The following is a 25,761-nucleotide window of genomic DNA, read 5'->3' on the forward strand; positions in this document are numbered from 1 at the left end:
TTCATTTCTAGGGCTGATAATACAGACATAACCAATCTAAATCCAAATTTTGATCCTGATATTTAAGTTTTGAATATCTCTTGAAGTTCAAAATAGTCTACAGGTTGAAAAGAATAACAGAAGATGGATAGGACTCTACCAATGAAGTTAGAAAAAAAGATCACATAAAACTTCCAAAATATATGAACCCAAAGCCACTTATTTATAGCCTCTAGAGAAAACTACTTTATTTCATAAAGAAATGTAAAAGTTTTCTTTTCAGATTTCTAAGTTTGAGTGAATAACTCATCTATGGCAGGTAAGCAAACAGAATAAAAATTAACACTCAATGGAAATGACCTACTTATTCAATGAAAGTTGCAATAGTTGAGAAGAAAAAAAAAGCTGACTATATGTGACAGTGCAGTTATAGCAAATATACCTCCTTTGGAGAATATAAATATTCAATATTAAGTCTGCAAGATATACTCTATGTGGGTGACTATAGATACTCACTCGTACAAATTCAGTGTAAACAAATAGTAATGAATTACTGAGATTTTTGTCTGTATTACCAATTACAACCACAGGGGAAATTATTAAGAAATTGTATATTGTATGACGTTTAAAAATTATTTCAGCTACTAATATTTCCAAATATTCTGTCTATACTAATAACTCTATTGATGATCAGTAGCTTATTTAATTAGCCAGCAAGAAAAGCATGCCTTTGGGTGACAATAAAATGAAATTCTCACCAGGAGTAAAAAAAAAAAAGTTAAGAGATTTGAACATCAGAATAGTAAAGGGAAAAGTTTAGTTCAAAAGAGATAATTGAAAAAAATACAAATAAAGTTCACAGCAGGAAAGCTTGCCTATATAGAGAAATAGGTTACAGCCTGTTAATATGTAACTACCTTTTTATAAGAACAGTCTGTTAACAGGCTTACAAATCAGACTCAGAGTTTTATTTTCAAAAAGTATATAGAGTTGAAGGTAATCATGTGCTACTCTGTGCACGCTAGAAAAATTACTGTGGTATACATATTACAAACTGCAACACCAAGAATTAGTATGTCCCAATGTAAATAACTTCAGTATCTACATATGAAACAGGCTATATGTGCAAACAAAAGCTAACTATTTTAAGGAGTTAATATATAGAACTTTGAAAAAAATTAATTCAAGATTGTTAAGAAAGCTTAACCATTCACTGGAATTATCTTGTGAAGATGCACCCTAATTAAAAAAAAAAAAAAAAAGAGGAGGAAGAAGAGATGAAATGAAAGAAAGAAGACAGTATTAAAGTATACATGTTAGCTATTTTACTTTCTTCCTTGATCTGATGTTGGCTACTCTAATATGTGACCACATTCAAGCATTATTTTATTCTCAATACCCTTCTTCTCTTCCATTGCTTCACTTCTAGAATGTTTTAATCTTTGTCCTTTCTTTTTTCGTCTTTTCATATCAAATTCAGTCGTTTGAGCGATGAACAGCTTGACTTAGCATATTTTTAACCAGCTGGTCTAGCACCTAGCTTGCATTGCATAGTCAGATACAACAAATGTTTATACAGAAGGTAGCTTTCATGAAAATGAAAAAAAGCCTGGGTATCATGCATCCTGGCTTTTTTTAGCTTTTTTTTTTAATTCACCATACAGAATACAAAGTTTGAATTCTTTTTAATGGCAAACAAAATTCTATTTATAGTTCCAAAAAATGAACTTATGCTGGGATAAGAACTCAAATTTAAAAACTGCAATGTGTACTTATAGGAACACGAAGAGGGCTAAAATTTTTTCAAAGCCCTGTTTTACTTGCAACATCAAATGGAAGGATATTACACACATTTCTCTAAAGAGGAACTACTTAATTACAAATACACTTTTTCTCATCATAGCAAAAGGGAAAAATACAGTAAATCAAAATTAGTTTAAGACAACTAGCACAAAAAGTAGCTACTAAAACTTAGAAAGGGATCATCCGCATTTCGCTTTTCTTGACGTTTCCAGAGTACTATACTGATACACTGCTGTGATGTTAAATTTTCTTTAAAAAAAAATCTGCTCTCTTATATCAACAAAAGGTCATGTGCTTTACTAGGCAGCTTCCAAAGTTTTACGGAAGGATCAGATAGGAACTTATAGCCTCTGTTTTAACCACCACTGAACCCTTCTGTCACCCCAGAAATTAGGAGACAGAGATATTGAAAATGGTAACACTCTGCACAAAAGCATTTAAAAAGGTGAAGAAGGGGAGAAAAATATCAATGAAGGAAGAAAGTAAGAGAAGGAATGAGAAAGAGAAAACCAGCGAGTGGAAGCGAGAGAGATGCTTAATGTTCATTTAATTTCCTGTTATAGGACACAACCTAAAAACATTAACAGAAATCTCGGAGACTTTGCCAATCAGTTCAATTTGGTCCGGGCAATCACAACAAAAATCAGCTAACAAGATTGCAGAAGCACTAGCTAAAAGCTTTTCTAACAAACACGTTTTAGGGAAGCATCTTCCAATTGATTCAGAGATGACTGTAAAATGAGAGTTGTACTTCAATATATTAGGGGGGAAAACTGTACTCACCTTTCAAACTCCTGAGGTAAATCAGGGTCAGTAAGCATGCTGGAAAAGCACAATTTCCCTTTGTCACAGCAGCCACCTATGATCGTCTCCAACTGAACCTGTCAAGTGAGTCCAAACCTTCTAAACCAATTGATTTTCTCTCTCTCTTCCCTTCTCTTCTCTCCCTCTCTCCCTCCCTCCCTCCCTCTCTCCCTCTCTCTCAATCTTTCTCTCTCTCTCTCTCTCTCTCTCTCTCTCTCTCTCTCTCTCTCTCTCCCCCTCTCCCCCCCCACCCTCCTCTCCCTCTCCTAGGACTCCTTGACCAGTCTCTTAAAGGGGTAGCGCACTTCCAGCAGCGGGGTCTGGCTGCTCCCCCCCTCCGCGGGAGCCGCGCTCGGCTGCAAGGCACTAGACAACCTCAGGGTGCCTGTCCTTTCCTTTTAATTCGCTCTTCTAGACATCACCGAATGTGAGAAGTCAACTCATTTAACACGTCTCCCATACTCTCTCTCCTCTAAATAATAAGTCACACACACACACACACACACACACACACACACACACACACACACTCATACGCACACAAAACAGTATGATTTTTTAATGCATTTGCTGCTCATTAAAAGAGAAATCTGTATACTAAGAGAACCACGACTAAACTGCATTTATTAACTAATTAAGCAAAAAAAATAGATGTTGGTAATATCATTTTTACACAAAGAATTGTTAGTCCCTCTCACCCCTTTCTAGGCTCTCTCCGTGCGCACACGGAAACACACACACACACACACACACACACACACACACTCACATACACACAACAATCAGGCATTGTTCTGAGGGAAGAAAAGCAACTTTGACAGATTGAAATATAGCAGAGGCCCCTTCAAGGAAACCTGTAAACAACTTGTCACTCACTCTGTCGGTCTCACTGTTAGCTCGTGCTTTCCACAAAGTGGTGCGAACGTCCTGGCAACCCAACCAAAGTTTCCTCAGCTCCAAACTCCATAAAACACGATGTGCGATGTGGAGGGGAATAGGTATCCACATGCCAAAATAATACACACACGAGGGAACAAAAACCCAAACCACACCAGAAAGATGGTACCAACAAACTGTCCTGTCCGGGATTGCTGGGGAGGTCAGAGGTAGGAAGCGCTCCCCTGGCTGTGGGTCTCTTTAATTTCCTCTGCCCAGGCAGCCACAGATAACAAGGTGGACAAACTATGGCTTTACAGATCCTAAGCTGGCTGGCAAGGCACAGCCTCCATAGCAGTTCCAATTATCTAGATAAAAATCTGGCAGGCGAGGAAGGTAATCAGGTAATGTACCTTTGACATGAAATGACAGAGGCACATACACACACAGAGAAAGACACTTACACAGACACGCATGCAGAGATGGTGGCTGCCCCGCGCACCGCAGCATCTGGTCAGGGAGTGAGCACACACTCACCAACATGAGATAGTGTGCATTCTTCACACACACACACACACACACACACACACACACACACACACACTCAGTCACTCACACACGCTCTCCACTCCTACTGGGAGGGTTCATTCTGCACAAAAGGCTACATTACAGAGCCCGCCCCAATAAGGGAAAGAGAGAAAAAAAAGCCTTCCATTGTTGAGAGGGCAGGTCAGTTGATTAGATTTTCTGTGGAGAATTCCACGAGGAAATTCCCTTCAAAGCCGAAGTGATTAACTGGGGGCTATTCTGGAAATGGAGCAGACAATGGCTCAATAGTCTGCACAGCCAATGTCCAGGCTGGCACTGAACTCACTTTAAAAAAAAATAAAAGCCAGACTCCCTGTTCTTTTCCACACATTCCCCCCCAACCCCCTCCACTCCTTCCAACTTCCCCTCCCAATTCCTTTTATTTTGCAGCTGGACAACATTAAGGGCCTTTAAAACCACAAGGGTTGACCCCATAGCAGTTTGATTAGGTCCCACTTTTTTTTTTCTGGCGACAGGCAGACAGTAAGTTTACTTTTTTAGACATAGACACCTTACACATATTCCAAACAGAAAAACCAGTTATTAACCTTCTCATATTAATAAATGTATTCTTCATTGAAAGCTTATACATTTTTTGACAAAGTTGATAATGACTTAATAACAGGATCCATCATTCACAGGATATCCTAAAAATAAATGTATACATACAACAAAATCAATGTGGAATAAGATTTAAGCATGTCACTATGGAGTTAAGATACTAACAAAACACAGAATGATGACCCACCCTGAAAAAGCTGTTAACAAGGGATGTGGCAAAAATGACTTGATGCTGACATGATTTTCTTTTTCAGCAGTTGGGGAAGGGGGAAGGATATTACTCACTATTCTTGTCATTAACCTCAAATTATTTTTTTCATTACAACAACAACCCATTCCTACATAGCAAAATAAATGAATTGTTGCATTTATTTTAAATACCTATTTTTTATTTAAGACCTTATGGGACCTACAATCTAATATGTCTAATTGATAAAGTATACAAGAAATAATTTTGTATATTGTTAACAGTGGTTATGGGAACTAGGGAACAGTAGCTGCATGGCTGCGCACACTTTAAAAAATAGTTTTTAAAAGATTTCCTAATTAGGGTATCTTGTTTCATCTAATATCAATAGAGAAAAATGAAGAAGGAGGGAGGGTGAGTTCCTAGGGGCAATGGGAGATGAGATCAGGAAAAGGAGGAGGCAGCAAGGAGAGGATGCAGGGAGAGCACAAGGAGGAGACATAGTGGCAGCATAAAGATAGAAACAAAGATAATGGCCATAAGGCAGGATGCTGAGATCCGTATGGTCCCAGCTGCTGTCTTGCCACAGCTACTACCTCTGGTTGTTTCTCTGAAACTCTAATCCAGAAGGTCACCAGAGCAGGTAAGAAAGCGAGTATGAGTTTCTGAGGCCAACTTTACTAGAAAGGAAAAATGCTCATATCAGAATCTTCCTTGCCTTTGGTTTTATTTTCATAGACTCTTGATCTATGTATTGGTAGGTATACATATGTGAAATAAACACAAAGAACATATAGGAAAATGTTAAATGGTTTGGAAGTTAGTTTACAATCTCAACATGTTTCTATAAACATCCCTATAGCCTTTCCAAAACAAATTATTTCTTGCACAATCATCCCTGCTAAGCAAATTGAAACAGACTAGGAACTAGACAGAAAATCTGCCCAATATAATAATGATTATTCTAATAATGATACTTTGAATTAATGGAACTCCAAGCTCATAAGGAATTTTGTTCACATAGATTAGCTCATGGATCAGAAAAGAGTGAGTACTGGTATATCCTTCTTTCCCAGTGTTTAAACTTGGGCAGGAGGAATTTAAAGTCATACAACTAATTAGTGGCCCATTTGTTACTTGAAACCAGATCTTATTTCACTTGTGACACCATAATACAGAATAAAATAACAATCCAGAATTTATAGCTGAATGAAAATCCCAAGATAGTACTTACTTTTAACAGACCTAAAGGCTTTCAAATAATTGTTAATAAAATTCAATTTGATATAATCTCATTGGCACTAAGTTGGTGCTGTATTTGATGGTTGAATGGAATAAATATTTTAAATGTATCTCTCTAGGCCGTAAAAGTTTTCTCTCGTTTGAGTTCTCTATTGCAAATTCACGTTTCTGCAAGACTTTAGGATGTCAGCAAAAGAGAAGGCAATTCTAAAATGTTCTTCTCAAATCCTGTTATTGATAATATTATAAAATGATTCAATTGACCCAATGAATCCAATATTTAATAGTAAATTACTATTATAAATACTTTTATATTAAATGTTAAAATGTATAAATATTAAATATGTTAATGACTAGCACAATATATGTGTTAAATAAATCTATATCCTTTATCAATTGCCTGAAAAGTTTAAGATATTCAATTTGTTATATATCTGATATTCTCACCCAATGTGGGGCTTGAATTTAGGACCCCCAGATTAAGAGTTGCATGCTATTCCAACTGAGCTACGCAGGCACCCCCAGGTAAGTACTACAGCTTTAAAAGGAGAATTCAAGAAAAATTTGTAACAAATCTAATTATATATATGATTAAAATTCAAATTGTTTCATATCCAAGCCCTCTAGGATAAACACGGTGAGAAAAGTTAAAACCAAAATAAATAAACAAATGATCAGAAAGCACTAATGATAACTGAATAATAATTAAATTGGTAGGAAATATAAAAATGTCTACAAACAAAGGTACACAAACAGAAATACATCTTCAGAGCAGAAGAGAGCACAAACTACAATAGAAACTCCATAAAACAATTTTTCACTTAATGAGTCTCTTTGACACTGCTGAAACAGTATTCTGGAGAATGGACTGAACCTGAAAAGTGTGCTTTTGAGTTCATGTTGTTTCCATTGCAAATATAAAAAGGAGACTCACACAGGCTAAGGAAATACAAGATATGCTCGGGAACACTGTTGGAAAATTCTCAAAGAGAATATCAGGAACTTTAAAGATCATAGACAAGTTATTTCCAAACTTAACCCTTTCCAGACAATGTTTCAAGCAAGCATTTCTAATATTTTTCTTCTAATTTTATTTTATCTAATTTTCTTTATGTTTATTTATTTTTTGAGAGAGATTGAGAGAGAGAGACAGAGACAGAGAGACAGAGGCAGAGAAGGAGCAGGGAAGGGGCAGAGAGAGAGAGAGAGGGAGACAACAGAATCCAAAGCAAGCTCTAGGCTCGGAGCTGTCAGCGCAGAGTCAGATGCGGGGCTCAAATCCACCAACTGTGAGATCATGACCTGAGCTGAAGTCAGATGCTTAACCGACTAAGCCACCCAGGTGCCCCTTTTTCTTCTAATCTTAAAAGGAACTGTTTAATTCCTCTACTTTAAGATATAATTGTTACACACCTTCTACTTTAATAACTGAAATTGCAATATGTTGTCACGGGTACAGATTACATTTTGATATTTTATGAATGTTCCTACCATCAAGCTACAGCTTTCACATTTTATGGAATTTGGAAGGTTATTTTTGAGAAATAAAACATTTAGTATTATAACCACAATAAATTTAAAGCAAATCAGTGTCAGACAATAACAACATTTGACACAAGCAAGAGGCTTTAAGAAAATGTACATCTATTTTTCCCCCACGATGTTATTTACTTCATCACAAAAACATTTGAAAAGAACCCACTCTCTTAAAAAAAAAAAAAAAAAAGAAACACAAAACTTGCAACCAATGTACATCTGTGAGTCATTCACCAAATGCCTGATAAGCTCACCATGACCTATCACGTGTGGCTTCAAACTGACTTAGAGTCTTGTAATTGGACCTCTTCAGAAAACAACTAAGAAATTCAATAGCTCATGGTTTTAAAAATACCTAAACTTTCAATTTCCCATAATGCATTTTTTTTGCAAGGAAACTGGCATATAATAAGAGGTTATAAATTCAAGGTTTTTGTACCCTCATACTTTCTGTATTGCCATTTGGTTAGTTAGAATATGAATTTTCCTCAGATCACGTTTTTGACCAACTAGTGTTCTTTAAGTGTTCCTTTTCACTTTAGAAACTCCATTGTCATACTTGTCTCAAAGAGCTGATGCCATTCCCAGTCATAGTTCCCACTGATTGATACCTTACTATTTATCTCCTTTAGAATAATTTAAAGTGACAAAATGATAAATTTTATTTTTTGAGAACTTTCTATCATAACTGTGAAACATATAAAACAAATGATCTCATAATATTAAAAAAAAAACTACATTAGATATGTAGCTGTATTATCCCAACTACAAATGAAGCAACCAAGGCTAACCAATAAGTTCATTAATTTATCTGTGGTCCCACAACTAATAGGTACAGAGATGGAGAACATCAAACCTAATAACATCTTTCCTTGAAATTCTCAAAAGGCACCAAATTCTGACTTATCTCAATATAACCTAATAGTAATTCAATATTGAGTACACAGGAAAGTGTTCATAAGTATGTTTTAATGCTAAGTGACTGTCCAAACTTTGAACAAAGTTACGTAGAATGAAGATTGCCCCATCCTCACAAATAACTTAATATAAAAGATGGTTCTTTGTACAACAATTAAAAAGAATTAAAAAATAGTACTCTTATCCAATTTATGGTGATAATAAACATCAAAATTAGTACTACTCATCATATAACTTGGCTCTTTTTAACAAAATAATTTCTAAACATTCTCTTTCTTTTTTTAAGGAAACATTCATTTTTATTTTATTTTATTTTATTTTATTTTATTTTATTTTATTTTGAGACAGCTTAATCAGGAGACAGGGGCAAAGGGAGAAGGAGAGAGAGAGAGAGAGAGAGAGAGAGAGAGAGAGAGAGAGAAAGAAAGAAAGAAAAAAGAAAGAAGGGAATATCTCAAGCAGGCTCCACGTTTAGCACAGAGCCCAATGCAGTGCTTGATCCCAGGACCCTGGGATCATGATGTGAGTGGAAACCAAGAGTGGGATGCTCAACTGACTAAGCTGCTGAGGCACCCCTAAATATTCTCTTTCTCAATATGATAATATTTGGTATCACAGGGAAAATACAGGAGCCTATTTTGCTGTTCCCTATGTAACTACTTTGCAATGGAATTTCTGTCTTATAGAAAGAATCATTTCAGAAAAATAAGAACAACTGGACTTATACTTTATTTATTTATTTATTTATTTATTTTTTTTGCTCATTACACAATCATCTCTCCTTGTGATAAGTGGTGATTTCTAATGGTTTGCAGTTCATGAGGATGAGAGGTACATGAACCAATCACTCTGGTGGTAAAAATCATGATTCCTGGGGCGCCTGGGTGGCGCAGTCGATTAGGCGTCCGACTTCAGCCAGGTCACGATCTCGCGGTCCGTGAGTTCGAGCCCCGCGTCAGGCTCTGGGCTGATGGCTCGGACCCTGGAGCCTGTTTCTGATTCTGTGTCTCCCTCTCTCTCTGCCCCTCCCCCGTTCATGCTCTGTCTCTCTCTGTCCCAAAAATAAATAAAAAACGTTGAAAGAAAAAAAATTTAAAAAAAAAATTAAAAAAAAAATCATGATTCCTATTGAGTAAAAAAATCCATATAACTCATGAAAATAGAAGCCATATACATGGGATCATACATTAAAAGAGTGCTCTTAACCATCAAACTTTCTGTATTATTTTCAACCTGGAAAGAAATTCAGGGAATGTACTGCATTGGCATTTTACCTAGAGGCAGACCCAAAGTGAGAAGTAGCACCATAATGTTGCTACAATGTAGGTTGGGTTCTTACTTAGTAGATGATTTTTGCAAAATAGTTTAGTACACATCTTTCAGGGAAGTTTTTCACTATAGATGTTATATGCATTTCTTGATATTAACTAATCAGAGTAGAAATAAGAGATAAAACTGAGTAAATTAGGAAAATATTTGAACATTTAGCTTCACTTTTAAGTTAATTACACCTATCTATCATTTATAGTCTTCCTTTGCACACCAAGTAGATGCTAAATCTTAATCCTAGTAAATGAAAATGCTACCTATTAACAACGTTGTCTACTTACGTCTAGAGCAGCCCAGGTGAAAGAATTATGGCTAAACTGAAATGTAGGAGTTTGTGTTCTAAGATAGACTCTATTCCCTCCTTACTAGTGGCATGGTTTAACTTAAATCTTTAACATCTCAGGAAAAATGATTTTTAAGGTCCCTCTGACTCTCAAATTCTGACTCTATAATCTCTTCTTCGATAAGTCAATTTATAATGTGCGAAATAAAATATCCTACCATTCTCAGTTTTATCCCAATTATATATCCTTTTAAAAAATGTTTTGCAACTACTCCCTGTAGCTTATTTTAGTCCCTTTAAATATGTAACAACTCGGCATTCACATGTCAATACAAGATGATGAGAAAAATAAATCTATCATTAATGAAAGTTAATTCTGCTAAATTCCTTTAAGTTAAAATCATCAGGAGAACTTAAATGGTCACAGAAAATGGCCATGTTTTCAAAAGAACTAATTTTATGACAAAATTCACCTCTTTGTGATTCTGAAAAATTTGTTGTACTTGAATTTTTAAATCACAACTTTCATTTTTTTTCTGATATGTATGAATAAACTTATTAGTACTATCCCATAAAGAGAATTAAAAGCAGTTTCTTACTACACTGAACATGTCATATGTGTGTGATGGTAGTGAGTGGCACGCATGGAGAAATAAACGGAAGTGATTCTACCTTTATCCAGAATTTTAAAACATCAAATGAGAAACTCAAACTAAAAAGTTGAAATGATAGAAATCCTGACAGGTAAATTGTGTTCAAGAAAACCTAGTTTTTAAAATAAATTTTGTGAGCACTCTGTAGAACCCCTGCCAAATAGACAGCTTCTTTTATTTGTATTATTGTTAAAAAAATGACTCACTGCTGTAATTTAGAAAATAATTCAGTCAGACTATACACAGGATGAAAATGTAAGAAAACAGATATTACCAAAAGAATGTATTCATTTGACGACTCCATAAGTATGTATCAAATCTTTAACTCATAAGTGTATAGTGTGTGTGTGTGTGTGTATGTGTGTGTGTGTGTGTGTGTGTATATGTGTGTATACACACATATACACACACACACACATATATATATTAACATATATGTATTTGTATACTTCCTGTAATAAATGTATATATATTTGTAAACTTCCCTGAAACTGAAAAACTATTTAGGTATCAAATGGTGTATTAGTATTTTAAAATACCTATTAATTAACTCTAAACAAATCAGGGATTTGCAATCAGAAACATTTATTTTAAAATCTCACTTGAAGTCAAAGCATAGACTAAAAGACTATATAAGCATTTGTAACACAGGCCAATATCCTAAGACATCTTAATATGAATATATATATATATGTGTATATATATATTTTATATAATATATAGTATATATTATATAATATATAATATATACTATATATTATATATACTAAATACTATATAAGTTCTTACCAACTAGAAATCTACAATTTTTACACAGATAATTTCATTTACTTTTCAAAACAAATCTAGAGTGTCTCAGTTACTGATATCAGTTCCACGTCATAGAAAAGGTAAGTGAAATACAAGGACAAAAATTATCCAGCTTCTGAATACACAGCTTGTCAGAGGCAGAACCACAATTTCACACAAGTCTTCTAATTACAAACCTAGTGCCCATTACACTGTGCAAGAGAGCTACTTCTAAAAATTATAGGCAACACAAAATCAAATGATAAAAGTATTAATTAGGGAGACAAATAAAATTCTGTGGGGAGTTTAAGTAACAAGTGATCTTAAAATATGATGACCATTTTCTGAACTTCAAGAATTTAGAATTCGTTTGTTGGAGTTAATAAAATATAGATCAGAGAATCAACTGAAAACCCCAGAAGCACTATGAGAATTCAAAATTACAGTGGGGAAAAAAAGTAATATGTAGAAATCAATAACTTTCATATATATGCTAACACACAGCTATTAAGAGATAATAAGGGGGGAAAAAGGCCCTATTAGGATTTGTAGCACAAAAGATAAAAGAGCTAAGAAAGAATGCATTCACATAGAAGACTGAATTGAAGAAAGCTTTAACATATATTGAAAGACATACCATGTTCCTGGATAGGTAGCATCGATATCATAAAAAAATGTCTTTTTTTTCTAAATTAATGTATAAGCTTATTATTGAATTCAAACTAAAATACCAGCATATGTTTAAAACACTATATAAATTCATTCAAAGGTTAATGTGAAGCAAACAAAACAAAGAGGAATAATCAGAAAAACTGAAAAAGAATAAGGTCTCAGATCACCAGAAATTAAAATATAATATAGAGACTCAAAAATTTTTTAAAAATGTATATTGAACAGATTCAAAGACCAAAGGAATAAAAAAGAAAGTACTGAAAAAAAAAAACCAACAAGACAGAGTGGGTATTTAGTATATTCTATTTAGTAAATAGAATAGTAAATAGTAAACTCCATGCAAATAGGAGTATACATTCCAAATGGATAAAGATTCAAATGCAAAGAATAAAATAAAACAAAACAAAAATAATAAAACAAACAACAACAAGAATAATGTAAATCTACCAGAAGGGAAACTAAGAAATTTCCAATATAATCTTGGAGTAAAGAAGTCTTACTAACAATGGATCAAAATTCAGAAGCCATAAAATTAAAAAAAAAAAAAAAAATCCAACCATATAAACACAAAAACTTTTGGATTTGATAAAAGGCACCAAAAAAAAAAAAAAGACATGAGACAAATTGGGAAAAAAATATATGCAACTAATATCAAAGGAAAGAGTGAGTCTCTATATGTGAAAAGTTCTTTGAAATCCATAATAAAAGGATCAACAATCCAACAGTAAAACAGATAAACAATATAACTCGTCCAAAGAAAAGGAAATAGAAATGGTTCTTAAACAAAGGAAAGATGTTCGGCATTCTTTAATACAATCTACGATGACAATGTGATAACCATTGTTTTTAAATCTATCAGCTTGGCAAAAAATCAAAACTTTATTGAATATTTGATGTTAAATTGTATTATTTATTCATAAACAATTTGTTCTCTCCCTTGCTATACTCTAAGGTGATGGAGTCTACTTCTTACCTCATTGACTTTGTCTTAAGACATGTTCTTTGCTTTAGACAATGGAATATGGAGCTTTCTGTATGAAAGATTCATTTGGCTCAGCCACCTCATCTTGTTTCTGTCTTTCTCCATGAGAATAGCATATACAAGACCAGGACTAGTCACCTCAGCCTAGATCTTACAATAGGAGGAGACATGGAGTCAAGGGTACTCCAGCCCAGTCCAATCAAGCCAACAAATGCAGCTGACCCCAGTACATCCAGAGCCCTCATGTAACACATACAAGAAAAAAAAATCACAATAATTGTAATCCATTGATAGAGTGGGATTGTTTGTTACAGCAAAAGCTTACTACTATTTACAGTCTTGTTTGTGACTTAGGGAAACTGGCACTCTTGCATATTACTATTAGAAATATATATCAATATAACCTTTATGGATGGCAATTTGGAAATATCTACCAAAATTACAAAGCAAATTCCACTTCTGGGAATTTATTAGAGATATACTTTGACATGTGCAGAACGTTTTGTATCCAAAGTTAGTCACCGTAGAACAGCATGCAATAGCAGAGGATTGGTAATACCCCAAGGGTCTATTATTTAGGGGTACAACAACACAATGGTATACTATACAGCTATTTAAAAAAAAAGACTGTAACTATACACTGAATCACACACACAAAAAAAGATCTTCAGTAAATTATTGACCTATATTAAGGGCAAAACAAAATACATAACTGAGAACTGAGCATAGTATGCCACAAAATGTGTGAAAATAAAACATCCAGTTTCTTTTTGCTTGTATATGCATAAGAAAACAATGAAAGGACACATAAGAAAATAAAACAAAAACAATTATAATGGTGGGGCAGGGAGAGCTGGGAACTGACCAGATGTAAGATATGTGAGTTAAAACTTCTTGCTGTATGGTTTTTTAGCTTTTTTTTTTTCATTTTGAAGTGAATCCATTAATTTTTCAAAACAAGTTAAATATACATAAATCAAATTAGTTAAATAACATCTAACAGAACTAAAAACTCCCAAAGGGTTGCCTATAAACTATACATATTTCTCAGGTTCAGATAGGCAAACCCCATGCAAACATATTTGCAGAGGCCTATAATTAATATATAACATTTTTGTAATTAAAAAGCACTTGGGGCACCTTGGTGGCTCAGTCACTTAAGCATCTGACTCTTGATTTCAGCTCAGGTCCATGATCTCACAGCTGCTGCTGAGATCAAGTCGGGCTATACACTGACAGCATGGAGCCTGCTTGGGATTCTCTCTCTTTCCCTCTTTCATTCTGCCCCTCCACTGCTTGTGTGTACTCTCTCTCTCAAAATAAGTAGATAAAAACTTAAAAAAATGCTTTAAAATGCATTTTACCTGCTGGAAAAACCACAATTCTCATTTTTAATTATAATCCTCAATTTAAAGATATTTTCATAGAATATGATTTCAATTTCTGAAATAAATATTTCTTTAACTGAAATTCAAAGATCCCAGTGAATCTATTCTTGGGGATATGTAATTTTTTTTCCCTTAAAAGAGGCTATATATAACTCAAGTTTGAGAGATGATAGCTGTATTATAAATCAAAATTCCTTAATATGGCATATTTGGCTCTGTCATGGTCTCCTTATCCAACCTTATCTCTCCCTACACACCATGAACTTCATTCTCCAACTACATTGCAGTGACACAGTTGGAGGCAAACAGCCTGCTATTTCTTCTCTTCAATGCTTTTGGGTGAAATGTGCATTACTCCTAAAATATTTTCCACAGTCCCTTACCTCAATTTATCAGCCTAATTTCTACTCATCCTTCATAGTTTGTTGAAGCATCAGATCCTGTTGGAGTCTTGGTCCCTAATTTGTTATTCTTCTTGGGACTCTCACAATACTCAGTAGAATGGAAGTTCCCACCATTTCCCCCTAAGCTCTATAAAGGTAGACACTGCATCATGTCTATCCTACAGATCATTTCAAAGTTCTGTAGTTCCTACTGCATTCCCGATATAAGGAAGAAACTCAGGAGATTTCAATATCATACATTTGTGTGGGTACTGGGTATCACGAGACATTGCCCAATCTGTTTCCCCAAAATGAAACCTGCTCCCCCATCATCATCTTTACATCTGAGTTTAAGTATCACTTCCTGGGAAAAAGACTTCCCTAGACCAGGATTGAAGTGTGGGAGAAAATATGGTAGAGTATCGAAATCCACGGACAACAGTGGTGGCATGAACAGCAGGTTGGAAGTTGGAATTTCTTTTGGAGAAAAAGTGATGTTACATTGAATTTGACATAGAGATTTCCAATTCAGAGGTGGAATTATTAACAATGTCCTGAAAATATAGGAAAAGCAGACTTTATTCCATAAGTTCTAAAAGCTCTTTTATAAGATGAGTAAAGCACTTAACTACAAAGGATAAAGTTTTAAAAAGGACAAACAACATAATGATGATTTTTTTAAAGAGGCCTATTTGAAAAACCATTGATTTTGGCAATTAGGTGACCATTGATGAGAGATGTTCTTAAAACACAAGAACAGAGTTAGTTCATCTCTGGTAAGATGAAATCATAAACTCTATAGCCTTCCTTTACCACTCTGGAAACACACACAAACATACACAGAAATATTTTATTCCTTTCGACAAATAAAATTCTAGAAACAACATAGGAATTGCACCAGAAAAAGGAAAATATCAACTGAAAGCACACTCTAGGAAAAATAGACCAGTGAGGAAAAAAATGTTGAAATTAAAAAAATATCTGAAGTTTTTGAGAAAAAATAAACTAGTCACCACTTTCATAACATAATGGCCTTCTTTATTAATTTAATAATGGCAATAATCCCTGTCAAATACAACTGCCATCCCAGTTTTCCATGTGTCCAGATGTTATTTTGGCAATTAGTCAGTCACTGCCATTTTTATTGCATTTAAAGTGATCAAGTATGCAGTTGCCCACTGTTGTCCTTTTCTTCCAGTACAAAGGTTTGAATCTTATTTTTGATCTAAAAATATTCCATTTATATCTCTTTGTTGATAGATTTTCCTGTAGCTTTATTTCAAGGTCCTGTAGAAATCATTAGTGACATTATGCCAAGGGCTGAACCTCATAAGTAAGCAACCTGAACAGTTTGATTCACTGAAAAACCAACCTACAATTCACTAAAAGAAAATGTAATAATGATCTTGTCCAATTAAAACTGTTAAATTAAATGGAGAGAATCTAATGATTTCCCCTTATCATTCTGATATTCTGGAAGCATAGCAGGGGAACAATAAATACCAACACATATATTAAAGATGCCTACTCTGTTTTAGTTTAAGAAAAGCAAGCACATTCTTTTAAAAGAAAACTGCACCATTACATAAGGGGCATTCTAATGGAAGCATCCAAGGGCAAATAAGGGCAAATAACCTCCTTTTAATTAAAGCATACTTAAATAATTTCTTAAGCCAGTTTAACAAACAGAAAGCTACCCTTTTAACATGTTGAAGCACAAGAGAAAATAAGGATGCTGCCTGAACATAAGACTAGTTATGGCAAATGCAAATAGACGTCAGTTATGTTCTATAAATTCAAAAATAATAAATTTACCTCGTTTGTCTTTTTCTATAATTCCTGTCAAATACATATAGTCATGCTTTTCTGTTACATATGTGCAGTTCTGTCTGCATACCTGCAGTTTAAGAAACTATAAAAGCAGACGCAGAATTCACGGAATTGTTCTTGATCCCTGAATCTGACATATCCATATAAGAGCAAAAGTCAGTTATTGGGGGAACTAGACCGGTTAATTTAGTGATCTGACCTTAGAGAGCTTTCAGAGACAATGCTCAGTAGGATTACCACAACTGAGATATCTTGAGTCTAGCAGGCATGCATGAACAAAGTACAAAAAGTTGGAAGTAAGTTTGAGTCGATGGATTGTTTTTGCCTTTGAAGTGTATACTATTTACTTAAGTGTTCTGCAAATAAAACCCATTGATAATAAATTAGTTATAACTGGTCAATAAAAATCTAAAGCTGTAATGTTCAAACTTTTTAGCCTTAAAACACTTCCTCAAAAACAAAAACAAACAAAACTTAGGTAGAAAAGAGAAAAAAATAAGGGTAAGTTTGTGTGTTAGGGATTGGAGCAAGGGAGCAAGGGTAGAACAGAAGAGGATTCTAACCTCTCTCTTCAAAGCACGGGTAGAAAAGCGTCACACCAAAATAATTCTAAATGTCTGCAAGAACAAATTAAGACCTACTATGGGAGATAAATATAGGAGTATTAATATAATATAAACTAGATATTTATAAATATTTTATAACATGTACCATAAAATGGCATTTTTTATCACAAGTTTACCCTTTCCCCATATCTATTATTTTTTTGCTATCCTAATATGCTATATGACTGTTAATTGTCACCCTTATTTCCCACATTTATATGTATTCTTCAGAAACACTTATTTACTATCCCCCTTGCTTACTTTGCGACCAATCTCCTGGCAGAAAAGACACACCTAAGTTATTAAGTATTTTATGCTTTCCTGAAAGATACACAGCTGTCCTGTTAGCATAGGGGTTCCAGTGTAAGATGTCAGGAGAAACAGAACATGTTCATAACCCCTCCTAGGCCAACCTGGAAAAGGAAGCTAACATGTGACCTGATATACTCCTAGAGCAGACTGTTAACTGTTTGGATGTGTGAGGTCCAGCATAACATGGGTGCTTCCCTAAGTTTATATTCCCTGAGGATGTGTGTGCATGTGTATGTGTATACACACACATATATGTTTTATATATACATACATATATGTTATATACCAGGTCACCCAATACGATCATTTATCTCAGTGTTTTTCAAGTATTTCATGCACCTCAAATAGAAAGGTTTATTCGACTATTTAAAATATAACTGTATGTTCATATAAATATACACATATGGGCATGTATACACCTATAAAATTCAAAGTATATGTACATGTTTCCATCAAGTTTGGCCCACCTGGAGAAATCTTTGACAGCAACCCATAACATCAGGAAGCTGGTGGCCTGAGCTTGCAAAGAACTAGACTGAAGAAGCATCCACTCGGGACGCAGACCTCGACAAGAACCAAGGCCAGCACCAGAGCAAACCTGGCTAGTGGCCCCTTCCTGACAGCTCTAGCATGGGCAGGCCATGAAGGGAACATGGCTGGTGTGCGCACAGACATCCACGACGTGCCTTGCGTGGGGTAGCACTGCCTCATTGGTGACGCTGTCGGCCAACTGCCCTTTCCATGGAGCCTGTGTAACTTATCCACATCCAGAGTCCAGAACAGATGGTCATTAGCATGTACGGTGGCCTGAATACCAAGAGTGGCCAATATCAAATCTAGTCTCAGGTGGCCTGCACTCTCATGTTTGAGACAAAGACCTAACTTGCTTATCAACCTGTCCTTTGGTTTTATTGAACACTTAAGGTTCAATACTGGCTGCCAGATCACGTTGGGTGACTGTCAGATACTACCTGGAAAACACCAGCACCCACAACCAAGTGATGGTGGGGACCTCAGGAAGGAAGACCAGAGGTAAGCACCCCAGCACTAGACAATTTCCTGGACAAATTGTGAACTCACCCTCGACATACAGGCTTATGATTCCCTTGTGATACTTCCCAGGTAATAAATAACCACAACCACTGGGAAGATGCGCAGTTAAGCACATGCTTACAGCCTTCCAGTTGGTTTTGTAGCACCTTGAGAGGCACTGGCTGACCACCGTGATATTCAGCCTTCTAAGTTTTGAATTGTCCATTACTTGATGCAGATTATTTCATTACTTAGTCAAGATTTCAAAGAAAACAGAAGAAATATCCTTTTGGATATTCAGTTTTCTGACTTGAGGAGTAATAGTGTGGGGGAAGAAGAGATAGGAAACGAACACCCTTTTTCTTCTCCTTCTCCCCCCATTTCTTCCTGTCTATTGCAGGGGGGAACCCAAAAAATAGACAGATTAGATAGATAGATAGATAGATAGATAAATGCGTTAAGAAGTTTGCTTGAGTAAATGGTCTGTGCTGGACTTTTTTTTTTCTTTTCCCTTCCCACATAAAGGAAAGGAACAAGTTTGTTTCTCTCGCGGCAGAAACTGAAAGGGAGAGAATTCCATGCCGTGATTGTCACAAACATCTAAGTAATAAGTTTTATATTTCAATGCATCTTATATATCAAAAATAAACACATTGAACCAAAGTAGTTTATTTGAGAAGTGAAACTACATAAATGGCAATGAAGAAAAAGATACTGAACTGCCTAGTAAAGTTAATTAAAACTTATTAATGTAATGAGTAAATAGGCCCATTTCTGAACATTGGCACTTTAGGTCCATGATAGGACAAATTTTAGGCAATATGCATGCTGAGTACATACTTATTTATAATTCATATGCATTGATTGAATTATATACCAAGATCTCAAAAGCAATACACTGCCGAAACACAAACATTTATTATGCGAAGTCAGAGAACCTAGGTTCAAGTCATAATTCTGCTTTGACACCTCTGATCCTCAGTTGCCTCATTTGTAAATTGGGAATGATAACAATGCCTATCTTTCAGAAATGATATAAGTATTTAATATGACCATATACATAAAAAATGCTTTGTAAACTGTGAAATGCAATGTGTTAGCAGTTATTACAGCCAATAAGGTATTGTTTATAAACTTAGAAAAGTAACTCCAATGCATAAAATAAATCACACAAAGTCCTATGTAAAATGACCTCTTTCAATAATACCACACTTCATACCAGTGATTATATTTTCCTCTTGAGTGAATGATGCTGAAAAGAGCAATAAGATGCTTTGTAGCAGCTGTGTATTTAACCCATAGTCAATTATTTTCAGATTGTTTATGTTGCATACAATGCATATCATAAGAAAGGAAACAAAAACATTAAGATTCTGAAATGAGCTTGTAAATGTTAAGATTATTTAAGCATTTCATTTATTATACGATTTATATGATGTATAGCATAAGCATACACACAGAGTAAGGAAATGAATTTGAAAAGTCAACACTAGGTGGGTCCATAGTAATGAACTGAACATTTCAAATTGAAATGTGAGAAATGTCTCTGTTTAAAATAGATGCATTGCAGCTCAAAAAAAAAAAAAAGCCAATTGAAACGGAGCAAAATGAAAAGCTGAACTGGTATTTTAAGAGGCATTTAAAACATATGTAAATAGGAAATATTAAAAAGTAACTAAATATGCAAAATATTCTAAATTATTTTAATTGGATGATTTAGTATCTGCCAAAACAGTTTCCTTTCATAAAATCATACAGACAACATACAACATAGAGTAGAAATAGGGAGATAGTGTTTACTCTATACCTAATAATTTCACAATAATTTTAAGCCAATGGACATGAGAAAAACTATGCATTTTATTTCTGTAATAAAACTTTGTAGGATAATAGGATATATGTAAAAAAGAATGTCTTGGTATAAGAGAATGAGAAATTGGAAAGACTTCTTAATCAAATATTAGTAATAAATTTAAATGACTACTAATATAAACAGATTTATATTTTCCTATATGTCTGTATCCTCATATTGTCCTAGCTTTGATGTTCCTAGTTTTGAAGAATATGAAGTTCTGTTTTGTGGCTGAAAAGATACCTGTGATATTAAGGATATTACAATATACACATCAAGGATAATTGTAGCTTCTGTTTATTAAGTATTACTAATAGCAAAGCTTTGTTACAAATATTCTTCAACCAGCCCTTTGAGGGAGGCATTCTTGTTAGTATCATCCTGATTAGAGTACACAATCAGAGATACTAAGTAACTTCCCAATGGTCAAATAGTACATGGCAGAACATAGATTCTACAAACCTCTCTAGTACTGGATCTTGAATCTTTTTCAGCCAAACTTCCTCAAAACAATGTCGATGCTTGCTGTTACCATTTAAACACCTTACTTTCACTGCTTAATGAAATATAGTAGGGCTTCACCCAGTGGTGCTAAAACTACAATTTCTTTTTTTTTTTAATGTTTATTTATTTATTTTGAGAAAGAGACTGAGAGAGAGAGAGAGAGCGAGAGAGGGAAAGAGAGCATGCACAAGTGGGGGAGGGGCAGGGAGAGAGGGAGAGAGAAGATCCCAAGCAGGTTCCACACTGTCAGCAGAGAGCCCAACGTGGGGCTCAATGCCACAAACTGTGAGATCATGACCTGAGCTGAAATCAAGAGTCAGATGCTTAACCTACTAAGACACCCAGGTGCCCCCCAAAACTACTATTTCTAAGATTAACAATGACCTCCATGTTACCAAACCTAGTAGAAATTTCATTTTTTCCACTACATGACCTTGGCCAAACCTTCCTTGAAACAGTTTCTTCTCTTTATTTCCATTACTACAGGGCCCTATTTTTCATCACAGTTCTCTGTCTACTTTTTTGGACTTTGAGTATTGTTCCTTCTATGCTCAACGTTTGAATGATGGAGCTGCTTGGTCTGAGCATCAATTCTAACTATTCTCTCTCCCATGGACAAATTCATTTCATCTTTTCATTTTAGTAACATGTACATATCAAGACTCCAAAATAATATTTCTATCTCAGACCCCTCTTCTAACTTTATATTATCTCCACTGGGATGTCTTATGGGTACCTCAAACTCAGCATGTCCCCACAGTAAACCCATCCCCTTGCTACTCTCCCCTCTAATTTTTCTGTCATGATAAATGGAGCCTGACATCCACTCAACTGTTTGGGCCAAGGCTAGGATTCAGTTATTCTTGACACTCTCCTCTCCCTTTGGCTCCCAAATCTGCTTTATCTGCAAGTCTTTCTAGTTCTTTTTCTTAAATATATATCTTGAATCATTTAATTGTCTCTAATGCCACTGTTGCCACAATAGTCCAAAGCATTATCATCTGCTAAAATACTATAATTTCTTCTTAGTCTGTGTCTACCTACTCATTCTCTCCAATCCATATTTTTTCCCCACACAATGCCCAAACTGATGCTCTTCAAACAAAAAATCTTATCGTGTTCTTTCCCAGGCATAAAATTCTTCAGTCTTTACCTTTTCCTTAGAATCAAATCCCTAACATTTACTATAGTCTACACAATGTCTCTTTATTGCTACCGAGCTCCAGTCACAGCACTTTATCTCTGTTACCAAGATACACTAAACCTTTTCTGAAAGAAGGTTTCTGTCCTCTGCTATTTTTTCTGTTTGTAATCATGTTTATCCAAATTTATATTTGGCTACTGTCTACTTACACTCTACTTCAACTTAGGTTCTACTTCTTCAGGGTAACTTTACTTCCCAGCTAAGCTAGCTCAACCTAGTTTTCATTGTTGGAGCATTGCTTGCTGATTATTCCACTTATTTTCAAGGTGAAAAATGATAGCTTCATATAGTGAAAAACTTCCAAATATATTCAGCAATACTAGAGCTAAAGTCAGGCACCATTTCAGAGATGGCTGGGTATGCCTCCAGCTCGCAAATCTTCTGTTTCACTACCAACCTAGCAAACACAGTACAAATATTTTGTATGATACAAAAGGGCACAAGTGTGAGGACACGCTCCACAGTGACTTTCTAGTAAGAAGGAACTCTGAAGTTCTGGGGTCAACTGAGCCCTCCCCCAGCTAAGTGAGTCATTTAGCAACCTGGAGAAGCCCCGAAGCCTTTTATAGCATAATAGCATATCTGCATGCACAGGTTCACCCTAACATGTTACACATTCTTGCTGTGTAACAGTTCATCACAGCAGCATTCTGTTTTACATTGCCACATTAGTATCGTGTATGCCACAGACTATCACAGGGACAGAAACATAACTCCCTTCCTCCTAACAAAGGAGCACCTAACAGACTTTTGGCTTTTTAACAACTATATTGAGTTATAACTCACATACCATGAAATTCACCCACTTAAGGTATACAATTCAATTGATTGTGGTGTATTACATTATCAATTTTTTTACTTGTGGCTATATATATATATATATATATATATATATATATATATATGTATATCTCATAAAATTTACTATTGTAAGTATACAATTCAGTGGCATTAATTACGTTCATAGTGTTGTGCAACCATTACTATCATTTATTTCCAAGATGTTTTCTTCACTCCAAACAGAAACCATTAAGTAATAATTCCCCATCCTCTCTTCCCTTTCAGCCTCTGGTAACCTCTAATCTACTTTCTGTATAAATTTGCCTAATATAGGTATTTAATGTAATCATACTGTATTTGTCCCTTGTATCTGGCTTATTTCTCTTTACATGTTTTTAGGGTTCAGCCATACTGTAGAATCTATCATTCTTTTTTATGGCTAAACAATATTCTATTGTATGGGTGCACCACGCTTGCTTACCCAATCATCTGATGATGGACACTGAGAGTGTTTTCACATTTCGTCTATCATGAGTAGTGCTGCAGTGAACACTGATTTGCAAGTACGTATTCAAGTCTCGGTTTTTGGTTCCCTTGGGTACTTAACACTGGGTTGAGTTGCTGGATCGTATGGTCATTCCATCTAGTTTTTTGAGAAACTACTCAGCTGTTTTCCATAGCATTCCTACCAGCAATATAAGAGGGTTCCCATTTCTCCACATTCTTCCCAATACTTGTTATTTTTCTGGGTTTTCTTGTTTGTTTGAATCTTTTGGTGTTTATTACAGCCATCCTAGTAGGTGTGTCAGCTGATGCATTTTTTTGGTGCAACGAATACAAATTTATCTAGGGAGATTACCACTGCAGTTACCACTAGCCCTTCTTCTACAGTGCAGAGATTTTGCTTTAAATACATATAAATTAAACACAAAAAGCATATAATTGACTCACAGATGGCAAAGCTGTGTAGATATTTTTTTTCAAAAAATATCTTTTCACAAAAGAGTAGAATAATCAATTTTGAGCCTTTTCATTAATTCTCATATTTTGGAGAATGAGCTAGAATATGCAAAATCCTTTACCCATCTCACGTCTGTTAAGTAATTTGACAGTTTACATTTTTGGGGAGGGGCAAAATCAACATAGATTGAGAGCTACTAAGTGGTAAACACTGCGCCTGTGCATTTATACCCACTAAATTATATATTCCTCAAGATACAAAATAATAGGTAGTTTTATATTCTCATTTTATAGATGAAAAACTGAGGCTCTAAAAGGACCATATTTATAAAAAAAAAATGGAAAAACTAAATGCTTCTCAAAATATTACCACAGTTATTCATTTCTATAATCAATTAATATGTATTATGCATTTAATGAAATCTTACATATTACAAAACTAAAAAGCTAAGACACTAAACATATCCAAACATATCCTGGAGAATTATAATTTTTTTCTTTCTTCTTTTTGGTTTGTATGTTTTTGCTGTAGTCATTGACATTAACATTGTTTATCTTAATGACTTGAACAAAATTCTACACTCTCCTTCTGAGTTAAAAGGAGAAAAGTTTACCTAGATATGATCTAGTATTAAAAGATGAAGGGATTATAGGGGGAATAATCATCATAGATAGATAAATTCACAACCAGCCAATCTTCTTTCCTTTTAAACTCTAGATTATGATCTTCCTAAAAACAATTAGGTACATGATTAGTTCTCTGAAATCCCTAGGTTTCTAGGCAAGAATGGTAAGAAGATAGTATAGAAAGAGAATGAATCATTTTGTAAGAAAAAGAAAGAGAAAAGTAATTTGTGGATTCATAATTTTAAAATGAATGGATTGATGCAGAAAAGGAAAAACAAATGATTAAGGATCAAGTTTGGGTGATACTAAAATGATGGAAAACTAGTAGAGAAAAAAATTAGAATTAGAATAAATTAATAAAAACTTGACATGTGTTAGGAGAAAAGATAATATTAAGGAAGAAAATTATCTAGGTATGTTTGGGAAATTACCTATAAAAGGAGGTTGGCAAAAAGAAGCTAAAATATCAATCTAAACATAAATCTCTTCTATTTAAAGATAAGGTAAAGTAAACCACTTCTATTTCACCATACATCTGCCTTGTATTAAATTTGTTACAAAAATAAATTAATGCCCATTAGTCATTTTTTACTAATATGTATACATTCTAAACTAGTCACTAGAAATAGGCATATAAAATGGAAAATGTTCAAATATTTTATTGAAATAAAAGTAGATTTGCAAAATTTTTAAAATGTTATATAGATAGCATAAGAACACCATCTAAAACTTCCTTTATTGGTTTTTCATCTTAATGACAACTCAGTACAGTAACATTAGAGCCAAACCTGACCATAACAGTTAAGGTGAATTTGATGTGCTTATATAAAAAAAAAATTAAAGCAGGACTAAGTATAAATATGAAAGAACAAATACCCAGTTGATTGATTAGGGTCCTATGTATTCTCTATATCCAGATCTAATCTTTTTTTCTTTTTTTCTTTTTTTTTTTTTTTTTTTTTTGTCATTTCTGTTGGTTGGTTAGTTGGTTGGTTGGTTAGTTGTTCTGAAGTATGGTTTGTTTTTTCTTCATTATAGTCAGCAGTGGCCTGCTATGAATCATTTGTTTGTGTTTAGAAGCT

The 25,761-nt window shown here is 34.5% G+C and overlaps 1 protein-coding gene across 17 annotated transcripts in view; it reads right to left on the reverse strand.

The window, feature by feature from the left end:
• Window positions 1-25,761, reverse strand: part of SOX5 (SRY-box transcription factor 5) — a 1,011,771-nt gene that overhangs the window by 407,539 nt on the left and 578,471 nt on the right. For 2 of the 17 annotated variants that reach the window (XM_060659541.3, XM_060659506.3), the window contains exon 1: window positions 2,566-2,767. The exons of 7 other annotated variants lie outside the window; for them this stretch is intronic. In XM_060659541.3, the coding sequence (XP_060515524.1) occupies window positions 2,566-2,603 (38 nt within the window). In that variant the 5' untranslated portion in view covers window positions 2,604-2,767. Of the gene's footprint in view, window positions 1-2,565; window positions 2,770-3,462; window positions 3,631-3,926; window positions 4,037-25,761 lie in introns of those variants that run through there. 8 more of the 17 variants (XM_060659508.3, XM_060659507.3, XM_081796129.1 and 5 more) reach the window with 7 other exon arrangements.

Source organism: Panthera onca, chromosome B4 (assembly GCF_046562875.1).
Source record: "Panthera onca isolate mPanOnc1 chromosome B4, mPanOnc1 haplotype 2, whole genome shotgun sequence".
NCBI lineage: Eukaryota > Metazoa > Chordata > Mammalia > Carnivora > Felidae > Panthera > Panthera onca.